The sequence below is a fragment of the Pyrus communis genome, chromosome 5 (assembly GCF_963583255.1).
Source record: "Pyrus communis chromosome 5, drPyrComm1.1, whole genome shotgun sequence".
NCBI lineage: Eukaryota > Viridiplantae > Streptophyta > Magnoliopsida > Rosales > Rosaceae > Pyrus > Pyrus communis.
The window spans coordinates 5,901,063-5,920,365 of NC_084807.1; the positions used below are offsets into that span (position 1 = coordinate 5,901,063).

The 19,303-nt window shown below is 37.0% G+C and overlaps 2 protein-coding genes across 2 annotated transcripts; one reads left to right on the forward strand and one right to left on the reverse strand.

The window, feature by feature from the left end:
• The first annotated feature begins 656 nt into the window (after positions 1-656).
• Positions 657-10,257, forward strand: LOC137735090 (protein transport protein SEC23 C-like). Its single transcript, XM_068474463.1, has 11 exons — positions 657-1,663; positions 3,041-3,202; positions 4,219-4,361; positions 5,602-5,677; positions 5,757-5,932; positions 6,031-6,112; positions 6,666-6,743; positions 8,311-8,472; positions 8,582-8,845; positions 9,689-9,793; positions 9,912-10,257. Exons 1-11 carry the CDS (start codon positions 767-769, stop codon positions 10,050-10,052), a joined length of 2,286 nt encoding a protein of 761 aa, XP_068330564.1. The 5' UTR covers positions 657-766; the 3' UTR covers positions 10,053-10,257.
• A 1,689-nt stretch (positions 10,258-11,946) lies between these two features.
• Positions 11,947-16,799, reverse strand: LOC137734188 (replication factor C subunit 2-like). The gene is made up of 11 exons (XM_068473495.1): positions 15,900-16,799; positions 15,699-15,809; positions 15,574-15,606; positions 13,629-13,800; positions 13,340-13,518; positions 13,155-13,222; positions 12,900-12,995; positions 12,537-12,606; positions 12,375-12,452; positions 12,147-12,273; positions 11,947-11,972 (listed from the first exon to the last, which is right to left on the reverse strand). Exons 1-11 carry the CDS (start codon positions 16,797-16,799, stop codon positions 11,947-11,949), a joined length of 1,860 nt encoding a protein of 619 aa, XP_068329596.1.
• Between the last annotated feature and the right edge of the window lie 2,504 nt (positions 16,800-19,303).

The window sequence follows — 19,303 nt, forward strand, 5'->3', positions numbered from 1 at the left end:
CGATTTAGCTGTCGAGAAAGATACCATTGTCTTTTTCTCGTTGAGATGTATGATTTTAGTTTTTGAATCACTCGATTTTGTTGAGTATTGAAGAAGTTATGAACGTTTAAAGTTTATCCAGTTTCTAGTTTTCTCCTAGACCAATCACCTTTGAGGTTATTTTCCGGCCATCTCCAGCAACTATTGGGTTCCAACACATTCCTATCTTCATTTTGATATATTATGGGTCGAATTTGGTTAAGAAACGATTGAGTTACAAATTTTTGAAAATTGCCCGAAGAGTTTTTAACCGAATGATCCAAATGATGAATGGTGGACATTCTCATAGACCATTTCTATTGAAAAAACATTCTCATGAACTATTTCTATTGATTTTCAATCCCAAGAACCAAAATGATGAGTTATGCAAATAGCTCATTTGGAAGTGAGGGATCATGTCATCATGACCAGACTACAATTTACTCTTGAAAAATTAATGGCTCATTCACAAGTATTTTTAAAAAATTGAAAGAATTTTTGAAATCAGTTCGTACAAAAAATGCAAATGAATTATTAAAAAAATACTTAAAAAGTATATTTAGAATCCAAAATATATTTCACCAACAACATTTTCAATCATTTTAATATTGAGTTATTATTTTTTGGGGAGAAAGTGAGAAAGTGAGACTCGAGTACTTCTTCTTCTTCTCTCTCCCTCTCCGTCAACACAGAGAAAAAGGAACCCAGAATTCCACTCTCCCCTGAAAATCCCGAAGTCCAGAAAACAATGAGTGAATTTATGGACCTGGAATCCCAAGACGGGGTTCGAATGCCATGGAACGTAATCCCAGGCACGAAGCAAGAGTCCACCAACAGCGTAGTCCCAGTCTCCGCCATCTACACTCCGATCAAGCCATTCCCCTCCATGCCCGTCCTCCCCTACGCCCCCCTTCGCTGCCGCACCTGCCGCTCCGTCCTCAACCCATTCTCCACCGTCGATTACGCCGCCAAGATCTGGATCTGCCCTTTCTGCTTCACCCGCAACCACTTCCCTCCCCACTACGCCTCCATCTCCGACGAGAACCTCCCCGCCGAGCTCTTCCCCCAGTACACCACCATCGAGTACGACTCGTCCATCGAAAAACCCACCTCGCCTCCGGTCTTTATTTTCGTCGTCGACACCTGCATGATCGAGGAGGAGCTCTCATTTCTCAAGTCCGCTCTCTCTCAGGCTCTCGGTCTCCTCCCGGACCACTCTCTCGTGGGGCTCATCACTTTCGGGACCTTCGTCCATGTCCACGAATTGGGTTTCCCCAGTGTCCCCAAAACTTACATTTTCAAAGGATCCAAGGACGTCAACAAGGAGCAATTGCTTGAACAGATGAGTTTCTTTCTCAAGAAGCCGAAGCCGGCTACTGGGGTTATTGCGGGCCCCCGTGACGGGTTGAGCACCGAGAGCATTGCCAGGTTTTTGTTGCCCGCATCAGATTGTGAGTTTGCGCTTAATTCAGTGTTGGAGGAGTTGCAGAAGGACCCTTGGCCGGTGCCCGCGGATCAGAGGGCCACCCGGTGCACCAGCACCGCGCTTAGCGTTGCTGCCAGCTTGTTGGGAGCTTGCGTGCCAGGTTCTGGAGCTCGGATCATGGCATTTATTGGTGGGCCGTCTACAGAAGGCCAGGGTGCTGTAAGGATTCTTAGCCATTTTTCTGTTGGCACTGAAACCTAAATATAGTCTCATTGATTGATAGTAATATGTTTTTGCTGCAAAGATCACTGTTAGCCAGAATTGATAGGTCTGCCGAAACACATAAGGTAGAGATTTATCCCCGGTTGGTAGTTGGAAGGTTGTGGTCTATTTTCTATGGTTGCCTCCTAAGGAACTTCGTAGGCAGCTTTCCTGCTACTTGGCATCACTAGAATTTATTAGAAGGGATTATTTTACACACGTTGTTTTCTTTTTCTTCTTTTCCCACTTTTGGGTGCTTTAGGGCTGGTTTGGTATTGCTGTGCTTTGAAAAAAAGCTGCTTCTGCTGTGCTGTGAGAATAAGCAGCTGTGAAATAAAGCAGCAGAGTGTTTGGTAAACTTTTTTGTAAAAGTGCTTTTGAAAAAAAAAAACAGTATTAGAGTGTTTGGTAAACTTTTATGTAAAACAGATATGAAAAAAAGCCAGTTTTTCAAAGCTAGGTTTTGCAGCTTCTTGTTTTTGGCTTTTTTTCATCCAAAACTGTGAAAAAAAGCTGAAGCTGAGTGTTTACCAAACACAAAAACAGCTCCCAGCTTTTTTTTATAGCAGCTTTTTTCAGAATCACCTCAGTACCAAACCAGGTCTTAGTGTTGTTACTTTTGTTACTGCATTCCTTAAAGGGGTCTTTGATGCAAAGTCATTAGAGAATGAAAGATAAACTAAAAGGGAAATGGCAAATGCTTAGTAGTTGAACATTGGCGGTTTGTAATGCCTTTTTGGCAATACGTGTGTTCTGACATTTTGGCTTTTGCAAATGGTTGTTTGGCTCAACGTACATTCAAATGCTTAGGATCGAATGGAAATTTGTAAAGCTTTATTTTTATTTTTTCAGTAATATGTGTGTTCTACGGCATTTTGACTTGTGTAATTGGCTGTTTTGCTCAACATACAAGACCAATGAAAGTGGTGCTAAAGGTGTCCTGATCGTTTTCGCAGTTAGCCCTGTGAATGTTCTGTGCTTGACTATAAGTGGAACTGCCTTGACCTCCGTTTCCCAACTGCTCACCTCTCTCCCTCACCTTTCTTTCGTGGATATGGTCTAATAGTACCATGTGATAGTTAGACTGTTGACAATATATTTATATTTGGGATGCCTCTTCTATATGCCTTGTTTTCGAAGTTTATTGATTTTTAATTATTTTCCTCCAAATTTGAATTTAACTGGTTGAGATTGTAATTATTATGTGGTTTAACCATGTAGTGCTTGGTGTTTCTTTTACGATAGCATGGTGGCAATTCTACTTTACCTTTTTAATTACTAATTTGTTATAGTAAATCACACTGTACTGACTTTTCTGCTTGCGATCTTTTGTAGATTGTGTCGAAAAACTTATCTGAGCCTATTCGTTCTCACAAGGACCTGGATAAGGATTCTGCTCCACACTTCCATAAAGCTGTGAAGTTCTATGAAGGACTATCAAAGCAGCTTGTTAACCAAGGACATGTTCTTGATCTTTTTGCTTGTGCCCTTGACCAGGTGATTTTTAAGTTGTCTCTACTGTTTTGTGGCAATGATTATCTAAGTACTTTGTTTCTTTCCCTTCATCTTGAATCTGTCCATACATTTCTGTATATATGTATTCATACCAATTCTAAAAGAAGAATTGCACAAAAAACCCCAATGGTTCAATTTCCAACATATTGGAAATGGTTTACCAACTTGTAATGAACTAATTTAATAGAAGAAGAGTAAAGATTAAAGCTCGCTAACCTCAAAGTTTTTCAAATTTCTACGAAAAGGAAATTTCCAACTTATTGGAAAAGAGAAGAAACATACATATTGCATTGACATGTTATGAGAGTTAGATAGGCCGTAAAGATGCGGATAGGATGCATACAAAGGAGGCTCCCCTACCAACAGTCTCACTAATCTTCTACACTCCCCATCATGGCACAGAGATAATGGAGAAGGGAAAGGTACCCTGTGAAATATGTTTCCAATGTCCTTGACTCAGCCCTTTAACCATAATATTAGAGTCCCACGAAGTCGTTATTTTCTTTTAAGAACACTATGCCAAAGAGAATCCTTTCCAATAGGGATCTCCATTACCACTTACGAATGATGGCGACATTCATTTGTCCAAGTTGTCTATCTGCTAACTACCCTTTCTCTGGAACAAGATAGAACCACCAGTGTTACTAGATGTTTTTTCTTTTTAGTCCTTGCTAACCATAGTCATCTTTGGGTTTCGGACATTTAATGTGCCTGTTACAAATCTATTTATGTTACTTTTTCTTTCCTTTTCTTTTCGGAGGGTGTAGGTATTATGTTATTGTTAATTGATATGAAGGGGAAGGATTCTATATGTTGGAGACTAGTCCTGATCCCAAAAGAATTGAAGTTAAATAATATATTAAGCTTCTTGAGCTTGTACACTGGGGTTCCACAGATTATGGGTTTCACAGATTAAATTCAAGGTGTCCTATTTGTTGGCAGTTTTTGTTCATTTAAAATTATTTCATGTTTCTTTTGCATGCTATTTTCCCTTTCAGGTGGGGATCGCAGAACTTAAAATTGCTGTTGAGAGAACTGGAGGACTAGTTGTGCTTGCTGAAAGTTTTGGCCATTCGGTGTTTAAGGACTCACTCAGACGCGTTTTTCAGTCGGGTGATTATGAGCTTGGTTTATCATCAAAGTACGGTTTCTTTGGTCAATCTCAGAGTGGGAAATTGCACCTGTTTATTTTCATATTTCATCATGAACCTTTCCCAGTAGATTTAGAAACTTTCGCTTGCTTGTAACTTTTGGAATGTCAATATTTTTGTTTATATTATACTTTGGCTTTCTTGACATGTATAGGAAGTAAGTAAATTTCATTTGTGGAAAAGAAAGAGTTTTAGTCGAAAGAACAAAAGGTTTAGTTTAAAGCAGTGTTTTAAAAAAGCATGCCTTAAAGATGCGTCTAGGTGGTTTTGGAGGCAGGGTGATGATGAAAACGCCTCAGCCCAGTGGGAATAGGCTTAAAAGTCGCCTAGATGTGGTTGAGGCGCACTTGAGGTGTTCGACTGGGCCTTTTATTTATTTTTTTAAATTTTAAATGTAGACTTGTCAGTGAAGAAGATGATATTACCTTTGATTTAGATGAAGCGGATTTGGATGAATGATTTCTTTTTTGTATGTTTGTGAGTTAAACTTGTTTGTGACTTGTGCACTTGCGAATAACAATGGAGATAATTATAATATTATACCTTAATAATTTTAGGTCCTGCCTCACACCTCAAGGCTTTCGTCTAGGTGGGGCTATCCATGAAACGCCGTGGCTTCGCCTTTGCCTTTTAAAACATTTGTTTAAAGGTCAGAATATGAGCAACACTATATCTGAGCTATGTGGAAAGAAGAGCTCATGGTGATACAAATGGACAGGGGCTGCATATTAGGACTGTTTACAACCTCAATTGGGGCCTTCATATTCCCAAAACATTTTTTGCAGTTGCCTTAAACTGGCAGTTTGTTTTACTATTAATAATTTGCACTGCTTATATATCAGTAGAGTGGTACAGATACTATTTTGTCTGGTACTTTCTGGTCTAGTGTGGTTGCTTTGTTGTTGAGCATAGTTTCAGATCAACAACCTAGGAATATAAGATTTACTTTTGCATTTTAGTTTTTTCTTTTATTTGTGGCAAGGTTTAATGTTTTAATTGCTCTGAAAAGCAAATGGATTAGTTTGAGTTAAAACAAAATGCTTGATAATGTTGCATTAACTCCAATAAGCTTTTATATATTGCTTCTTAAAATAGTGGCCTTATATTGTACACCAAACTACAGTGGACATAACACTGCATAATTTTCGTCATATCTGCGTCTGTTAAGCTGATGTTTAAACTTGTGACAAATCTTTACTGGCTTTCTGATTTATTTTTATTTTGATGCAGTGGTATATTTGAGATAAACTTCTCAAAAGATGTCAAAGTTCAGGGAATTATTGGTCCTTGTGCATCGCTTGAGAAGGTATAACTAACAGTATTTGAATGATCTCTCTTTTTCGCTGGTCATGTTCCTAAATCTTTATACTGGTGACCCTGTGCAGAAAGGTCCTCTGTGCTCGGACACGGTTGTTGGTCAGGGGAGCACTAGTGCATGGAAGATGTGTGGCCTTGACAAAGCGACATCTTTATGTCTAATATTTGAAATTGTTAAGAAGGAAATCCCAGATGCTACTGTTCAACCCACTAGCAATCAATTTTACTTCCAGTTTCTCACTTAGTATGAACTCCTTGCTCACAAACTCTTGAGTTGTTATATTAGTTTTTTGCCTAATATAGAAGGAAATATGTTTACTGATTATAGATATTTTGCTACAGTTATCAGCATAGTAGTGGTCAAATGAGACTTCGTGTTACGACCCTATCAAGAAGATGGGTTGCTGGACCTGGTAGCGTTCAGGCAAGTTTTTCTGCGCAGCATGTCCTCAATATATGGTGCATCATTTATTTTGGTTGCAAAGAAACTATTAATTTAATACATCTATCTCTAATAAATTAATAAGTATATGATATATGAAGGTATTTTTTTATAGTGACTATTGCAAGATATTGATTTCTTGCTATATATTTATACATGTAGAATTCCTTCCTGTATCTCATAGGTGATACCTGCTTTTGATTACATAGCATAAACTTTGCTTTCACTGAACCTCCACAACCACTTGCAATTTTTTTGTTTGAGCATATTCTATTTGGAAGAGACTATGGGGTTGAACTGATGGCCATTTTGCCCTCTCTCTCTCTCTCTCTCTCTCTCTCTCTCTCCATTTGCACATTTTAGCTTCTTAGTTTCATTGCATCAGTTGTTGACTTTTTAATGATTATGAGTGGAAGTATTATTTTGTATAGATTACATACTAGTTATTTCAGCTTCATGAATTTGGTTTTACTTCCCTCAAGTATCTTTTGTTTTCTTTTAAATTGCAATCTGAAGCTACTGTTGTATACTATAGGAGTTGATTGCTGGGTTTGACCAAGAAGCAGCTGCTGTAGTCATGGCACGCCTAGTTTCCTTCAAAATGGAAAGTGAGGTAATTGTTATTATTACATGGTTTTATACACTTCAGGCTCATTTATTGTCTAGGATTGGCTTGGATAATCTACTAGATTCAATGAATGTTGAATAAAAATATGGACGCCGACTTGCATATTTTGTCCAAGTGAAGGTAGAAGATGGAGAAGTTATGAAGAAACATTGTCCCTCTCAGTCCTACCATTTTTTTGCGAATTAGGAGGGATAAGTTTTCTTGATGATATCTCCATCTTTTACCTTCACTTGGACAAATATACAAGATGGTATCATATTTTTGTTCAACATTCATTGAATCTAGTGAATTGTCTAAGCCAGGCCAATCCTAGATGACAAATGAGGTTTTACAATCTCAGGTCTTGAATCCCAAATTTGTTTATTCCAATTCTTATTAGATTTTTATCTTTCGTAAATGGTGATTCTTCCTTTATCTGTTTCTCTCATATATGCTACTCACACACACGCCAGACAAACAAAACAAGGGTTAAACCGAATATCACAAGTACTAATATTAGAAAAAGAAGAAAATTTGAAAACATGGGACGTGGGTAAAGGAGCTTATTTGAATGTTGAAGAACACATTTCTTGTCGGGTTTCTCTCTGGACCTGAAAACCCAGCGAGACATATGTTCTTAGAACTCCTACAGGGCTGAAGAATTTTGATGAATGTTTTTGTAAGAACGTATTTCCTTTTTTAATAAAGTTCGTGTAGGTTGTTTTTCAAGTCTGCCATCAAATCCTGGGGAGGTTGAAACTACAGATGGAGTTCCAAGTCCTATAAAGAATACATCAATTTGTCACTCTATTCTTCTTTGAATGAGTTTCTTTAATTTTAAGATAATCCACAGGGCATTCAAAATGAAAATCTTTCATTTGTCTATTATTTATTAATTAATAGATGTTTAAGTTTCACAAAGCGTAATTTAATAGTTAAAGCTTATAGTATATTGTGCTGCATGTACGTGTGCATAAACATGTGAATGAAAAAAAGCAATGATCTCTCTAACAAGGTCTAGATTTGGAGAATTGGGGTGCTGATTCTGAGAAAAGACAGGAATGAACCATAGACATTTTCACTGTTAATTTCAGGATCATTTTTATTTTAAATTCAAGGGTCGTAGCTGAATGGTAAAGTGTTGTTTCAATATAAAGTCCAAAAACTTGCACTGGAAGATGTAAAAATTATGAAATTTTTAGTTAATCACTTTGTATTCCTAATTGTGGTGGATTATTGTGCTGATGGGTTATGGTGATGTCAATTTTCTGTGTGAAGTTTATATAACCAATTGCTCTATATGGATTATCTACACATCTCTCTATGAAGAATCATTCTCATATAAAGTATACTGTTAAGAAAATATAAAGAACGCATACATCAGATGATAATTTTCCTTATGTAATCTTTTCCATTGAGCTTTTGAATAGTTGTGCTCCAAACACTAGTGCGACAAGGTGACTGGCAAAAGGAATTAACAGAGACATGCATCAGTGCCCAAATACAACCTTGCTTTTTGTGAAGATATGACTGAACTCTTCACTAATCTTGTGTCATTTCATGAAATATCCAGGCAGAGTTTGACCCTATAAGATGGTTGGATAAATCACTGATACACATGTGTTCTCGGTTTGGAGATTACCAAAAGGACAGTCCCTCTTCTTTCAGCTTATCTCCACGGTTTTCAATCTTTCCTCAATTTATGTTTCATTTACGACGTTCTCAATTTGTCCAGGTATAAACTTCTGTCTTTCACATTACTTCTAGTTTCAGCACTGTTCTTATCATTGTTATGCTATTGTATATAGATCTTGTGATTAACGTCAGTTGAACTTGTGTTGCAGGTTTTTAACAACAGCCCAGATGAAACAGCGTACTTCAGAATGATCCTAAACCGAGAAAATGTTACCAATTCAGTTGTGATGATTCAGCCTTCGTTGATTTCATATTCATTTCATTCAGGCCCAGAACCAGCACTTCTTGACGTCGCTGCCATCGCAGCAGACAGGATTCTGCTTTTAGACGCCTACTTTACTGTTGTTATTTTTCATGGTTCAACTATTTCACAATGGCGGAAAGCAGGGTATCAGGACCTGCCAGAACATCAGGTAATCTTTTGCAGTCCTCAAGTTAAGGTGAAGTTGATCTGAACAGCTTGTCTTTGCCTTGGATCTATGTTTCAAGTCTGAAACAAGTGCCTTCACGACTAAATTCAGATATGAAATATAATGAGGGCTGCATCTAGACATCCAGCAGATCAAACATTAGATGCATTGGTTTCTTTGCATGATTCCTGATTAATTTAATATAATATATTATACTTGATGAAAAGAAAGTAAAACATTGCAACTTGTTACTAAAGCTACTCCCTTGTGTTAGAGTTGGTCCTGCCTTCAGATAGTAGACTGATCTGTATATGCGATAAGTATTAGCACTGATCTGTACTCAGGCTTATTTTGGTATATGCAGTTGTGGAATTTACCATATCTTTTGCTTTGGAACAATTTTTTTGAACTGCCTTTGATATATGACTACTTCATGTGTAAGTAAATACTATATTTTGTTGCGTCTTTTCTGCGTTAAAAGAAGTGAAAAATCCATGACCATCAAATTTTTGGGCTATCTTGGAAAACTGGACCTACTAATCTGCCTCACTGAGTCTCATAAGTAACTTATATTTGCATAGGCGCCAATCCTATATTGGCTTCAAAATTTTGTTTGTGGTTCAGTGGCTTCTCTTAATGCCCTTGCATCCATATATAGTTAATCTTAGTTTCAGTTTTAGCTGGGTGACTGTTTTTCGTTTATAATCGATGAAATGATGGTTTGCGAGTTATCCGGATTCAGTTTTATTGTGTTCTGTTGCTTTTAATTCTGATAAAAGTGGAAGGTTCAATGCTAAAAAACTTCAAAAGCATTACAAGTCCTCTAAAGCAGATCTATGCTTCCAGGCATTTGCTCAATTGTTACAAGCTCCTCGTGACGATGGAGATCAAATTATCAAGGAAAGATTTCCAGTACCCCGCCTGGTGATTTGCGATCAGCATGGTTCTCAGGTAATCTGGTGCTGTCTTGTAGTATAGATGTTAAACAAAAAAATCCTGTGTTTCTGTGGTACAAATGCTGTGGCATTACAATTGTCTCTGATCCCCCTTCCTTTATGTAATTACGCAGGCCCGTTTTCTTTTGGCAAAGTTGAATCCTTCTGCTACCTACAACAACGAAGCTCCACTTCCGGGAGGGGATGTGATCTTTACCGACGATGTCAGTTTTGAGGTCTTCTTGGATCATCTCCAGAGATTAGCAGTTCAATAATACACAAGAAGGTATCCTGCAGTTTTGTATCATTTGATTCTCAATTCCTTGTACAGTAAGGCATACGAATCAATTCAAATTTTGATTTGGTTTGGGTTCTATAGTATACAGAATCTTAAAATTTACGTCGCCATTTGAATACAATACCTTGTAAAACCAATTATGAATACGTTCTCCAAACGCGTTGAAAATTCGACTTCCCTTATGACTACTCTTCTTATTCTCGTATCCATGTCTGTTGCTACGATGTTGTACGTCGGTATTTGTTCTGGAACTGCCAAATAACAGTGAGCTGGAATTTCTCCGTCACGATGGTTTGGCCAAGTATTGTGTTTGACATCAAGTAATACACGCACTTCCTCTCATCATGTGTAACCCTATAGTTATGGGAAAGCTTTCGGTTTGCCCTTCTTGAATTCTTACAACAATCCTTGCTCCATCATACATGTCATTTATAGTTTGGATATATATTACTCGTACTACTTTCTTCTCTAAAATCCTCCAAAGAGTATCTCTTAGGACCCTATCATACGCTTTTTTCCAGATCAATAAAGATCATGTGCAAATCCTTTTTAATATCACTATATATTTTCATTGATCTTTGTAAGAGATAGATTGCCTCTATGGTTGAGTGCCCTGACATGAATCCGAATGGATTGTCTGAGACCCATGTCTCTTGCCTGAGTCTATGCTCAATTACTCTCTCACAGAGCTTCATTGTATGACCAATTAACTTAATACCCTTATAGTTCATGCAATTTTGTACGTCACCCTTTTTCTTGTAGATAGGCACCAAAGTGCTTTTTCGCCACTCATTTGGCATCTTCTTCGTTTTCAAAATCTTATTGAAAAGGTTTGTGAGTCATGCTATACCTGTCTCTCCCAAGACATTCCACACTTCGATTGGTATATCATCTGGGCCCATTGCTTTTATGCTTCATCTTTTTCAAAGTTACAACCACTTCTTCCTTCCTAATTTGGCGGTAGAACAAGTAATTTCTACACTCTTTTGAGTTACTCAACTCTCCCAAAGAAGTACATCTTTTGTGTCCTTTATTGAGAAGATTACGAAAAATACCCTCTCCGTCTATCTTTAACCGCGTTCTCTGTAGCTAGAACATTTGCATTCTCATTCTTGATGCACCTTACTTGGTTCAGTCTCTTGAATATCTTCCTTTCTCTAGCTCTAGCTAGTTTATATATAGATATCCAACTCTCCTTCTTTGGTATCCAACCGCTTATACATATCGTCAAAAAACCTACTGGCTTCGCTTCTCTCACGGCTTTCTTCGCCACGTTCTTCACTATTTTATACCTTTCATAGTTTTGTATATATAAGGCTTTACAACATTCCTTCTTAGCCTTAACTTTTACCTTGTAATAATATGCACTGCTTAATAAAATATTTTTACCATCAAAATGTTATTGACAAACAGGTTTGTCATATCACACCTTATTATTTTCCACACTACTCCATAAGTGAGTAGTTTAAGCCAAGATCTTAAGTTTACAAGAAAACCGATCAGCAAAATAGTTTACAAGGAAGCCAATGGTTTCCAGCTACTGCTGCACCAGCAGTACTAAGATCATATATAACAAGAAAAAAGATCCCCCAAAGGAAATTCTAGGGTGTGTAATTCCTTCAGGAGTAGTTTGGCTGACCGATAAGAAGCCTTCTTATGTTGGATCGCCAACAGGCAAAGACCTGGTATACGTGCAACCCTTGTAGCAGCTCATGAACTTAGCTATAAACTCTGGGAGAGAATGAAAATAAACTTATGTTATCAATAAGAAGTGGAAAATCTTTAGATTGCAAATAGTGATGGAAATTGCAATGCTTGTGTTTTTTTTATATGCATAATGCGCTTATAGGGGCAACGTTCTCTTGCCAGACTTATGTTGTCAGACTGTGAATCTGAACTGCACATTCATATAAGAATCAGCTCAATCAATCATCCAGATTCACAGTCTAGTAATATAAGCATCTTATGCTGCCACACAGTACGACAAGACAAACATTTCTGTGCATTTACATATACAACACAAATCAAGCCAGTTCATTAGAATACATTAATTTTCCAACAGTTGTTTTACCTTCAATTCTCAAGAACTGCTGAATATGCTTTCTGGACTGATCAGTGAGCCTTTTACCGGTTTCCTCATGATCGTGCCGACTGAGTGCCAGTGCTTTGCCACTCTCAAACATATTTTCGTCGTTCCTCTACATGATTCAAGAGAATTAACATATTTTGGTGACATTAGTAGTTCATTATTTAACACCTATTAAAACAATTTGGCCTGTAAGTTTCTTAAGTTTCATACGTTGTATTCTTCGTACATCCTCTCAACTCGATCCTGCAGGCTGTCGTCCACATACTTCTTCAGCTGTGCTACTAGGGACTGCATAAAGATTAGAACAAATATGCTTTATAGTATCGTTACTTCAATTAGAGACATCTAATATAAGGGCAACAGTGTGCTTACTTTGAAAATGAATTCCGGACAAACGGAATGAACTATAAGATTTTGAAGCTTTCCACGGACTATATATAGCCTGCCAAAAGATACAGAACATTTACAAATTTCAAGTTGGTGAAGTTGCAAATTTTATCTTAATTCTAATGTATTCTAAATTACAGTTGAATTGGGCTAACACAAATTTTGTACCTCCATCTCACAACACAGATGTGAGATTCACTACGTACTGTGAGGGGCAGGTTATATAAAACCGGCTCATACAATAATATATACCTTGGAAATTTGAGAACAAGGTGAACATGGTTTTCCGTGGTACATATATTGTATAGTGTACTCTTACTACATATTAATTTGTTCAAAGGAGCATACTGTTTTGGGCTTTGCTCTTCAATCATATTCTTGGCAATATCTGCAATGTTATCTTCCCAACCTGTCAGAATTACTTGATCTTCTTTAAAAGGATAGCTGCATATACACCATTCACCAAAAACACATAAATTAATACGAGTGACAAAAACATTTAGCAACGGAAACTATTTTTTCCCTTGTTAATACCTTTTCTTCCAAGTAGCCTCGAATGAACGAATCGCTTGACGGAGAATATTACTCGAATTTTGGGCAAACCTTTCAGCCAGTTCATCTGGCAAATCTATGCCTTCTTTTTTAGATATGAATTTTAAAACTTCAACAATCTGAAAATGCAGAAAGTAAACTGCATGATCAAACGCTTTCAAAAACAACAAAATGAAACTTATTAAATTCATCCAACACTGATATGTACCCCTTGTTACGATCTACTAGTTCCCCACCTCATTCTTGGAAGGAGGTAAAAGCTCAACGATGGTGCAAAGCGATTTGATTGCCTGAAGCTTTGAGATATCAGAGCAGCAGAAGAAGACCTTATTACACCCTTTATACCTTTCTAAAAGCCACTTTATATACAGTAGGGCATCGGTCGACAGCTTGTCCGCCTCGTATAAGATTATTGCTGCAGAAAAATATATATAAATAGGCAACAGCGTTATTCATGCACTTATTTATTCAGCTTAGTTTAAGAAGTAAATAAATTTGTACTGTTTTTAATCCACATATATATACCTCGGCAGTTGTCAAGGCTGCATGGCACAGACTTGTTCAGCATATTGTCCTGTGTCTCTCTCATGAGTTCCACAATGACATGCTTCTCGTAGCCCTTCAGTTCAGAGAGATTCACTTCTACATGTTGAGGGGATTGCTTTACATGTACTTCTATGCTACCTACCATTTCCCCCTTTGAGAAGAAAGATAAAAACAAGAAAATCGAGTAAATTAAAGGTCGATGTTTGTTATATCATTCAGCATGGATATTTCATATATAGGAAGATCACAACTGTGGAGTAATTGATGAGTCGATTTCATACTATATATTTTCTCTTATTCTTAGTACATTTTGGTAATTATTTTGGTGATATGTGGATATTTTGTGCTATATTTTCAATGTAGGACATTAGACTTCTCTTGAGCAAAAATTGAGCAAACAGTGATCAAACGGACGAATTTTGGAATGATTTCAGTTGGAGATATTCGTGAATCTCTCAACTTTTTTGTGTCAAAATTTCAGATTTTTTTTACCAAGCAGTTTATTCATCGTGAATAAATAAAAGACCAGCGTGCAGTGCTGGTAGACTGCTACAAGGCTTATTTGCGAATTTTGGGCTGGAAGATTATGGATTTTGGACTTGGATCTTCTTGGATTTTGAAAAGGACGTCCTAAGCTTTAATTCAAGTCGTTTTGGGCCTGATTTAGAGCCCTGAAAGTCCATAAATGTGGAGATTTCTCAACTGGGCAGATTTCCTACCTTGATTTAGATTGTGATTCTAACTTATCTTTTTATTATTTTGTTCTTAGTTTTTAGAAGACCTTTTCTAGAAAGAATTTTAATTTGTAGAAGTATAAATAAGGCTATTTTACCGTTAGATTTTCTACGTGACATTGAGAGACCTTGGCAAAGTCCTAGCGAATTTCAGATTTTTATTTACAAGGTGTTTTCAATTATTTTTCTAGTTAATGATCTTTTTTTTGGTTTTTATTATGAGTATAGCTAACTAATTCCTTTTGCTAGGGCGATGTCATGAGTCTTAGCATGAAATTGTGATTTTATTAATTTGCTTCTAAATGGATGCATGCTTGCTTTGAATTATTAATCACTGAGTTTAATCTATTTAATTATCTTAGTGCTTAGCTACCATTATGGTAATTAGACAAGTAATTTAATGCAATTTATGTTAGAATATCACCCTGAAATTGAGGTGTGCTTATTGTACCCTGAAATTGAGGAGGGTTTCTTGTGATTGATAATTGTACCTGAAATTGAGGAGGGCTTTTTGTGATTGATAATTGTACTCTTAAAGGTTGCATGGTTTTTCAAAGAGTTTTAACAAAGCTTAATGAGTTTTGCATCTTTATGTTTGATTTGAACATCATAGACAGATTGCATGTTAGATATACGTTTTCACTTGAACATCACGAGGAAAATATGTATTAGGAAAACCTAACCTTCAAAGCGTGTATGTGGAAATTCATAGGTAATTGGTAAAATTGCATAGGGTGGTTAATGGTTACGGCTAAACCATAGTCTTTCCCATAATTGTTTTATTCTAAAATACGTTTTCCTTCTTTGCTATTGTTTTTCCCAAATTTCCATATTCATTTTACTGTTATTTTAAACTTTTAAATTTCAAAATCTCTAACCTTTGCCAAAATAGGTTTTAAATAATTAATCAAGAGTTAGTTTAATTACAAATTATTCATTCAATTCTTGTGGAGAACGAACTTGCATGAGCGATTATACCACAATTACTTTGTACTCTTGCAAGTATTTTAAGTAATTTTAATCCTATTTGTGTAGGTACTAAAAATCGTATCAAAATAAGAGTGATTAACTACAGACTAATGGTCGTTTGTGATTATGGACCCCTAAATCCACACAAGAATGCTGTATGTACTAATATAAATGTTGGTGAAATTAATTGATTAAGTAAATATTGAGGATAAGTAAATTACCTTGAGGTTGAATGCCTTGGACTCTTCCGTGGCCTGATAATATATTTCAAAGAAGCATTAAAAGATTGAGAAGAATAAAAGCTACAAATAAGCAAAGAGAAATATAGTGAATCATGTCTACATACATTTATTGTGTCGCGTCCAAAAGCCTCTCGAAGCATGGCCCAGATCATCGTTCTCTTCCCCACTCCCGGCGGTCCTTCAAATATGAAATGTCCACATCCTCCTTGTTTGGCCTGTATTTTTTATTTCAATGCACAAATTCATCACAAACAGCAAAGAAATATAATAAGTAAGAGCGATTGGCGTGTGTTGTTTATGCATACCAAAGCCTGCAGTTGAATTGCTTTGTCTCTATTGCATATGAAATCTTCTAAGCACAGAGGCTGGTACTTGTCTGCCCACGCATACTCCTTTTCAGCGACACTCGTCACCTTAATTTGATCATTTCTCGGCGTAGCCGAAGCAGCAGCTGTTGCTGCTCCTGTTCTCACTCTCTCTCTCAAGGGCTTCTTTTTGTTAGATTCATTGCTACTCCTCCCAACCTCCTTCCTCTCTTTGCTCTCCACCAAAGAAATCTCTGTAACTGTCGATGATGAGGAGTTAATTACAGGTGGTTTGGGGAGTTTTATCGCAGTGTACATTTCCGGCCTAAGTTTGTTGTAATCCTCTCTTTTCGAACCAATGCAAGAGCTCCACTCTCGCATTTTGAATCCCGAAAAGAAGGTGGAGAATGAGTTCCAAGAACGATGAGAAGTCTGGCTTTCGCGCCCGGGAGTATTACTTGGATGCTTAGGGACAACGAAGGCTGGGTACGTGAGTCCCCTAATGTAATAGGGACTATACTTTGAGCTTCTCTCCTGCTCAGCTTTATAATAGTCTTGAAGACTAACTTGCTCTACTCTCTTGTGAAGCTTGATCACATCTCCCTCAACGTGCGCGTTATTGTGAACCTGGAGGCTTTGCTCTGTCAAGTTCGAATTCCCCCTCCGCCTGATGATTTTTCTGAACTTCGTGCCCAAGGAGAGCTTGGCAGAAGTGAACTTCGATGGTGGAGCTGAGCATGCAGAGTTGTTGGCCGGAGGGAGGTTTTCGGGGAGAGTGTACAGTGAAGACCATGTCTTTGTGAACTGCGGGTAGGACGAAGAGCGGGAGATTATTGAAGGGCTTGGCATTGTGCTGCAGAGTTGCGTCTGCAACTTCATTTGTTTTGTGTCGGATGACATTATGAGGATTGCCAGAATTGGAGTTTGCGTTTGGGATTTTTTGATGGAACTTCCTAAGAGTTTTCCATGAATTTAACGAAGGAAAACGATATTTTCATGGCGTGATGAACAATATTTTGAGGGTCAAATAAAACATGCCTCAGCCGGATATAGAATATACTATGAATCTAGGACTCAGATAGCAAATAAAATAGTAGCGGTCGGTTGTACTGAAGCGTATCGCATCGGAAATCTCATGAAGTTAAATTTCCTCTGGTATTGAATAGTTCTACAATTAATTTCATCAAGGCCCTTGTATGAAACCTCAACCTATTGCAGTGATTTGTAGCTCAGTTTATTAAAAGCATTTACCTTTGCACCAGATGTTCTATATTCGAACCCTCTTTCCTAATTGCATTGGTGGTAAAATGCAAATTATGAGACAATGTCAGTATCGGTGTGATTAGCAATTAACGGTTGACCAATCTCTCTAAAATATTATCTATTATATATAAAGAGAATGGAAAAGGTGAATAGTGTGTTGGTGTCACCATGCTTCAACAAAAATATTTGAACAAAAATGCCCCCAAGACAAAAAAAACTCTAAGGGCATAAAATAATGCATCAAATAAGACAAGGGTATTTTCGTCATTTTAATAGTATTTTTTTAATAATTAATTTTTTTGTGGGTTTTTTTTTTGTTTTTTTTTAATTAGTACCTCGCAATAGGCTAGCAATAATGTAATTCAATTTCTTTATTTTTAAACATGTTCAAAACATCTTAAGAGGCGTGTAATGCAAGTTATAAAAAATGTCATTTACACACGGATAATAATGTGATTAAATTAGTTGTCAAATGATTGGTTTTTTTTTTTTAACAAACAATATTATCTACACTAAGACCATCTCTAATTGTGACATCCCACATCGCCTAGGGGAGTGATCCTTATATGTATATTCTCATCTCTACCTAGCACGAGGCCTTTTGGGAGCTCATTGGCTTCGGGTTCCATGAGAACTCCGAAGTTAAGCGAGTAGCACTCCTATGATGGGTGACCCACTAGGAAGTTCTCGTGTGAGTTCCCAGCTTCCCGGGCCCGACTCCACCGTAGAACGATATTGTACGATTTGGGCCCCCAGCACACCCTTACGGTTTTGTTTCTGGGAACTCACACGAGAACTTCCCAGTGGGTCACCCATCATAGGAGTGCTCTCGCGCGCTACTCGCTTAACTTCGGAGTTCCGATGGAACCCGAAGCCAATGAGCTCCCAAAAGGCCTCGTGCTAGGTAGAGATGGGAATATACATATAAGGATCATTCCCCTAGGCGATGTAGGATGTCACACCAATGGTTAGGCTAAAAGCCAAATTTGTTAGCTCGGAAAATTTAGCTTTTAGCCCATAAATAGCTTTTCTACTCCAACCGTTCTGACCTAAAATTTTAGCCCAGAATTATGAAAGAATGAACTTAGACTATTTTTTTTCCTTAAATTAATTTTTTTTTAAATAAATATGTAGACTATCGTAAATTAATTTTATGAACATTTTAATCTAAAAATATTTAAATTCCGATAAATATTGAAAAATCACTAATTTTCCACAAAGCAAGCCTTCAACTTTCAATTCACCAACTGTTCCGCCGCCAATGCAATTTTCTTGAAACTTTGCAATGATTTTATCCCACAAAACTTTCTTATTTTGATTTGTGCCAACTACACCATCTTCGCTAACAAAAACTCATGCCCAGCATAAAGCAACGTCTTCCTCACAGGTCCAATTACGACCTCTAATATGCTCTCTTGCCATGTTGAACAATTTGGAAATGGAAAGAAATGGTAGAAAGATAAATTAGAAGAATTATACGAGAAAATTGAGTTTTGTATGGATGTTTGAACAAATACATAGGTATTTATAGAGTTTTTGGGTGAATTTTGAGTTAAATAATTTTTTTTTTAATTATTTTAGCCGTTGAATTTAAATTTGAGCCGTTAGATCTTTTTTTTTTTTACCATTAGATTTGATTGTATTCGATCTCAGTTGTTGGATTCAATGTATTTTAAAATAGGATAAATTACACTTTCATACCTCAGGTTTGAGGTCTATTTCAATTTTTTACAACATCTTCAAAACATTTCACTTTCATACCTTAAGTACTATTTTATTTCAAAATAATACCTCCGTTATATTTTCCATCTATTGATTCGTTAAATGCTGACGTGGCTGCCAAATGTCTACCACATGGCAAAAAAAATATTTTTTTTATTTTTTTTAAAACCTAAATCTTCTAAAAAAAAAAAAAAAAAAAAAACTGAAATAAACATCCCCATCAACCCCCCAAACCAAAACCTAGAAACCCAATAACCCCCCCAACACCTGCGTGAGTCAAAAAGTGGGCGGTTTTGAACAGCATCTCGTGCACATCCACGGTAATTAGAGGGGAAGAAGGGGGGGGGGGGAAGACGAACTTTAGGGATTTTTTTTTTATCTTCCTGGGTTGCAGGGAAGAAGATGAAGATGGGGAGATG

Excerpts from the sequence above, each read along its gene's own strand:
- LOC137734188 (XM_068473495.1), bottom strand. The coding sequence starts at position 16,799 with ATGTCATCCGACACAAAACAAATGAAGTTGCAGACGCAACTCTGCAGC. Across the intron at positions 15,810-15,899 it reads CAATTCAACTGCAGGCTTTG|GCCAAACAAGGAGGATGTGG; the intron begins GTATGCATAAAC and ends TAAAAAATACAG. Across the intron at positions 13,519-13,628 it reads CAGCCTTGACAACTGCCGAG|CAATAATCTTATACGAGGCG; the intron begins GTATATATATGT and ends ATTTTTCTGCAG.
- LOC137735090 (XM_068474463.1), top strand. The coding sequence starts at position 767 with ATGAGTGAATTTATGGACCTGGAATCCCAAGACGGGGTTCGAATGCCA. Across the intron at positions 1,664-3,040 it reads CTACAGAAGGCCAGGGTGCT|ATTGTGTCGAAAAACTTATC; the intron begins GTAAGGATTCTT and ends GATCTTTTGTAG. Across the intron at positions 3,203-4,218 it reads TTGCTTGTGCCCTTGACCAG|GTGGGGATCGCAGAACTTAA; the intron begins GTGATTTTTAAG and ends TTTCCCTTTCAG.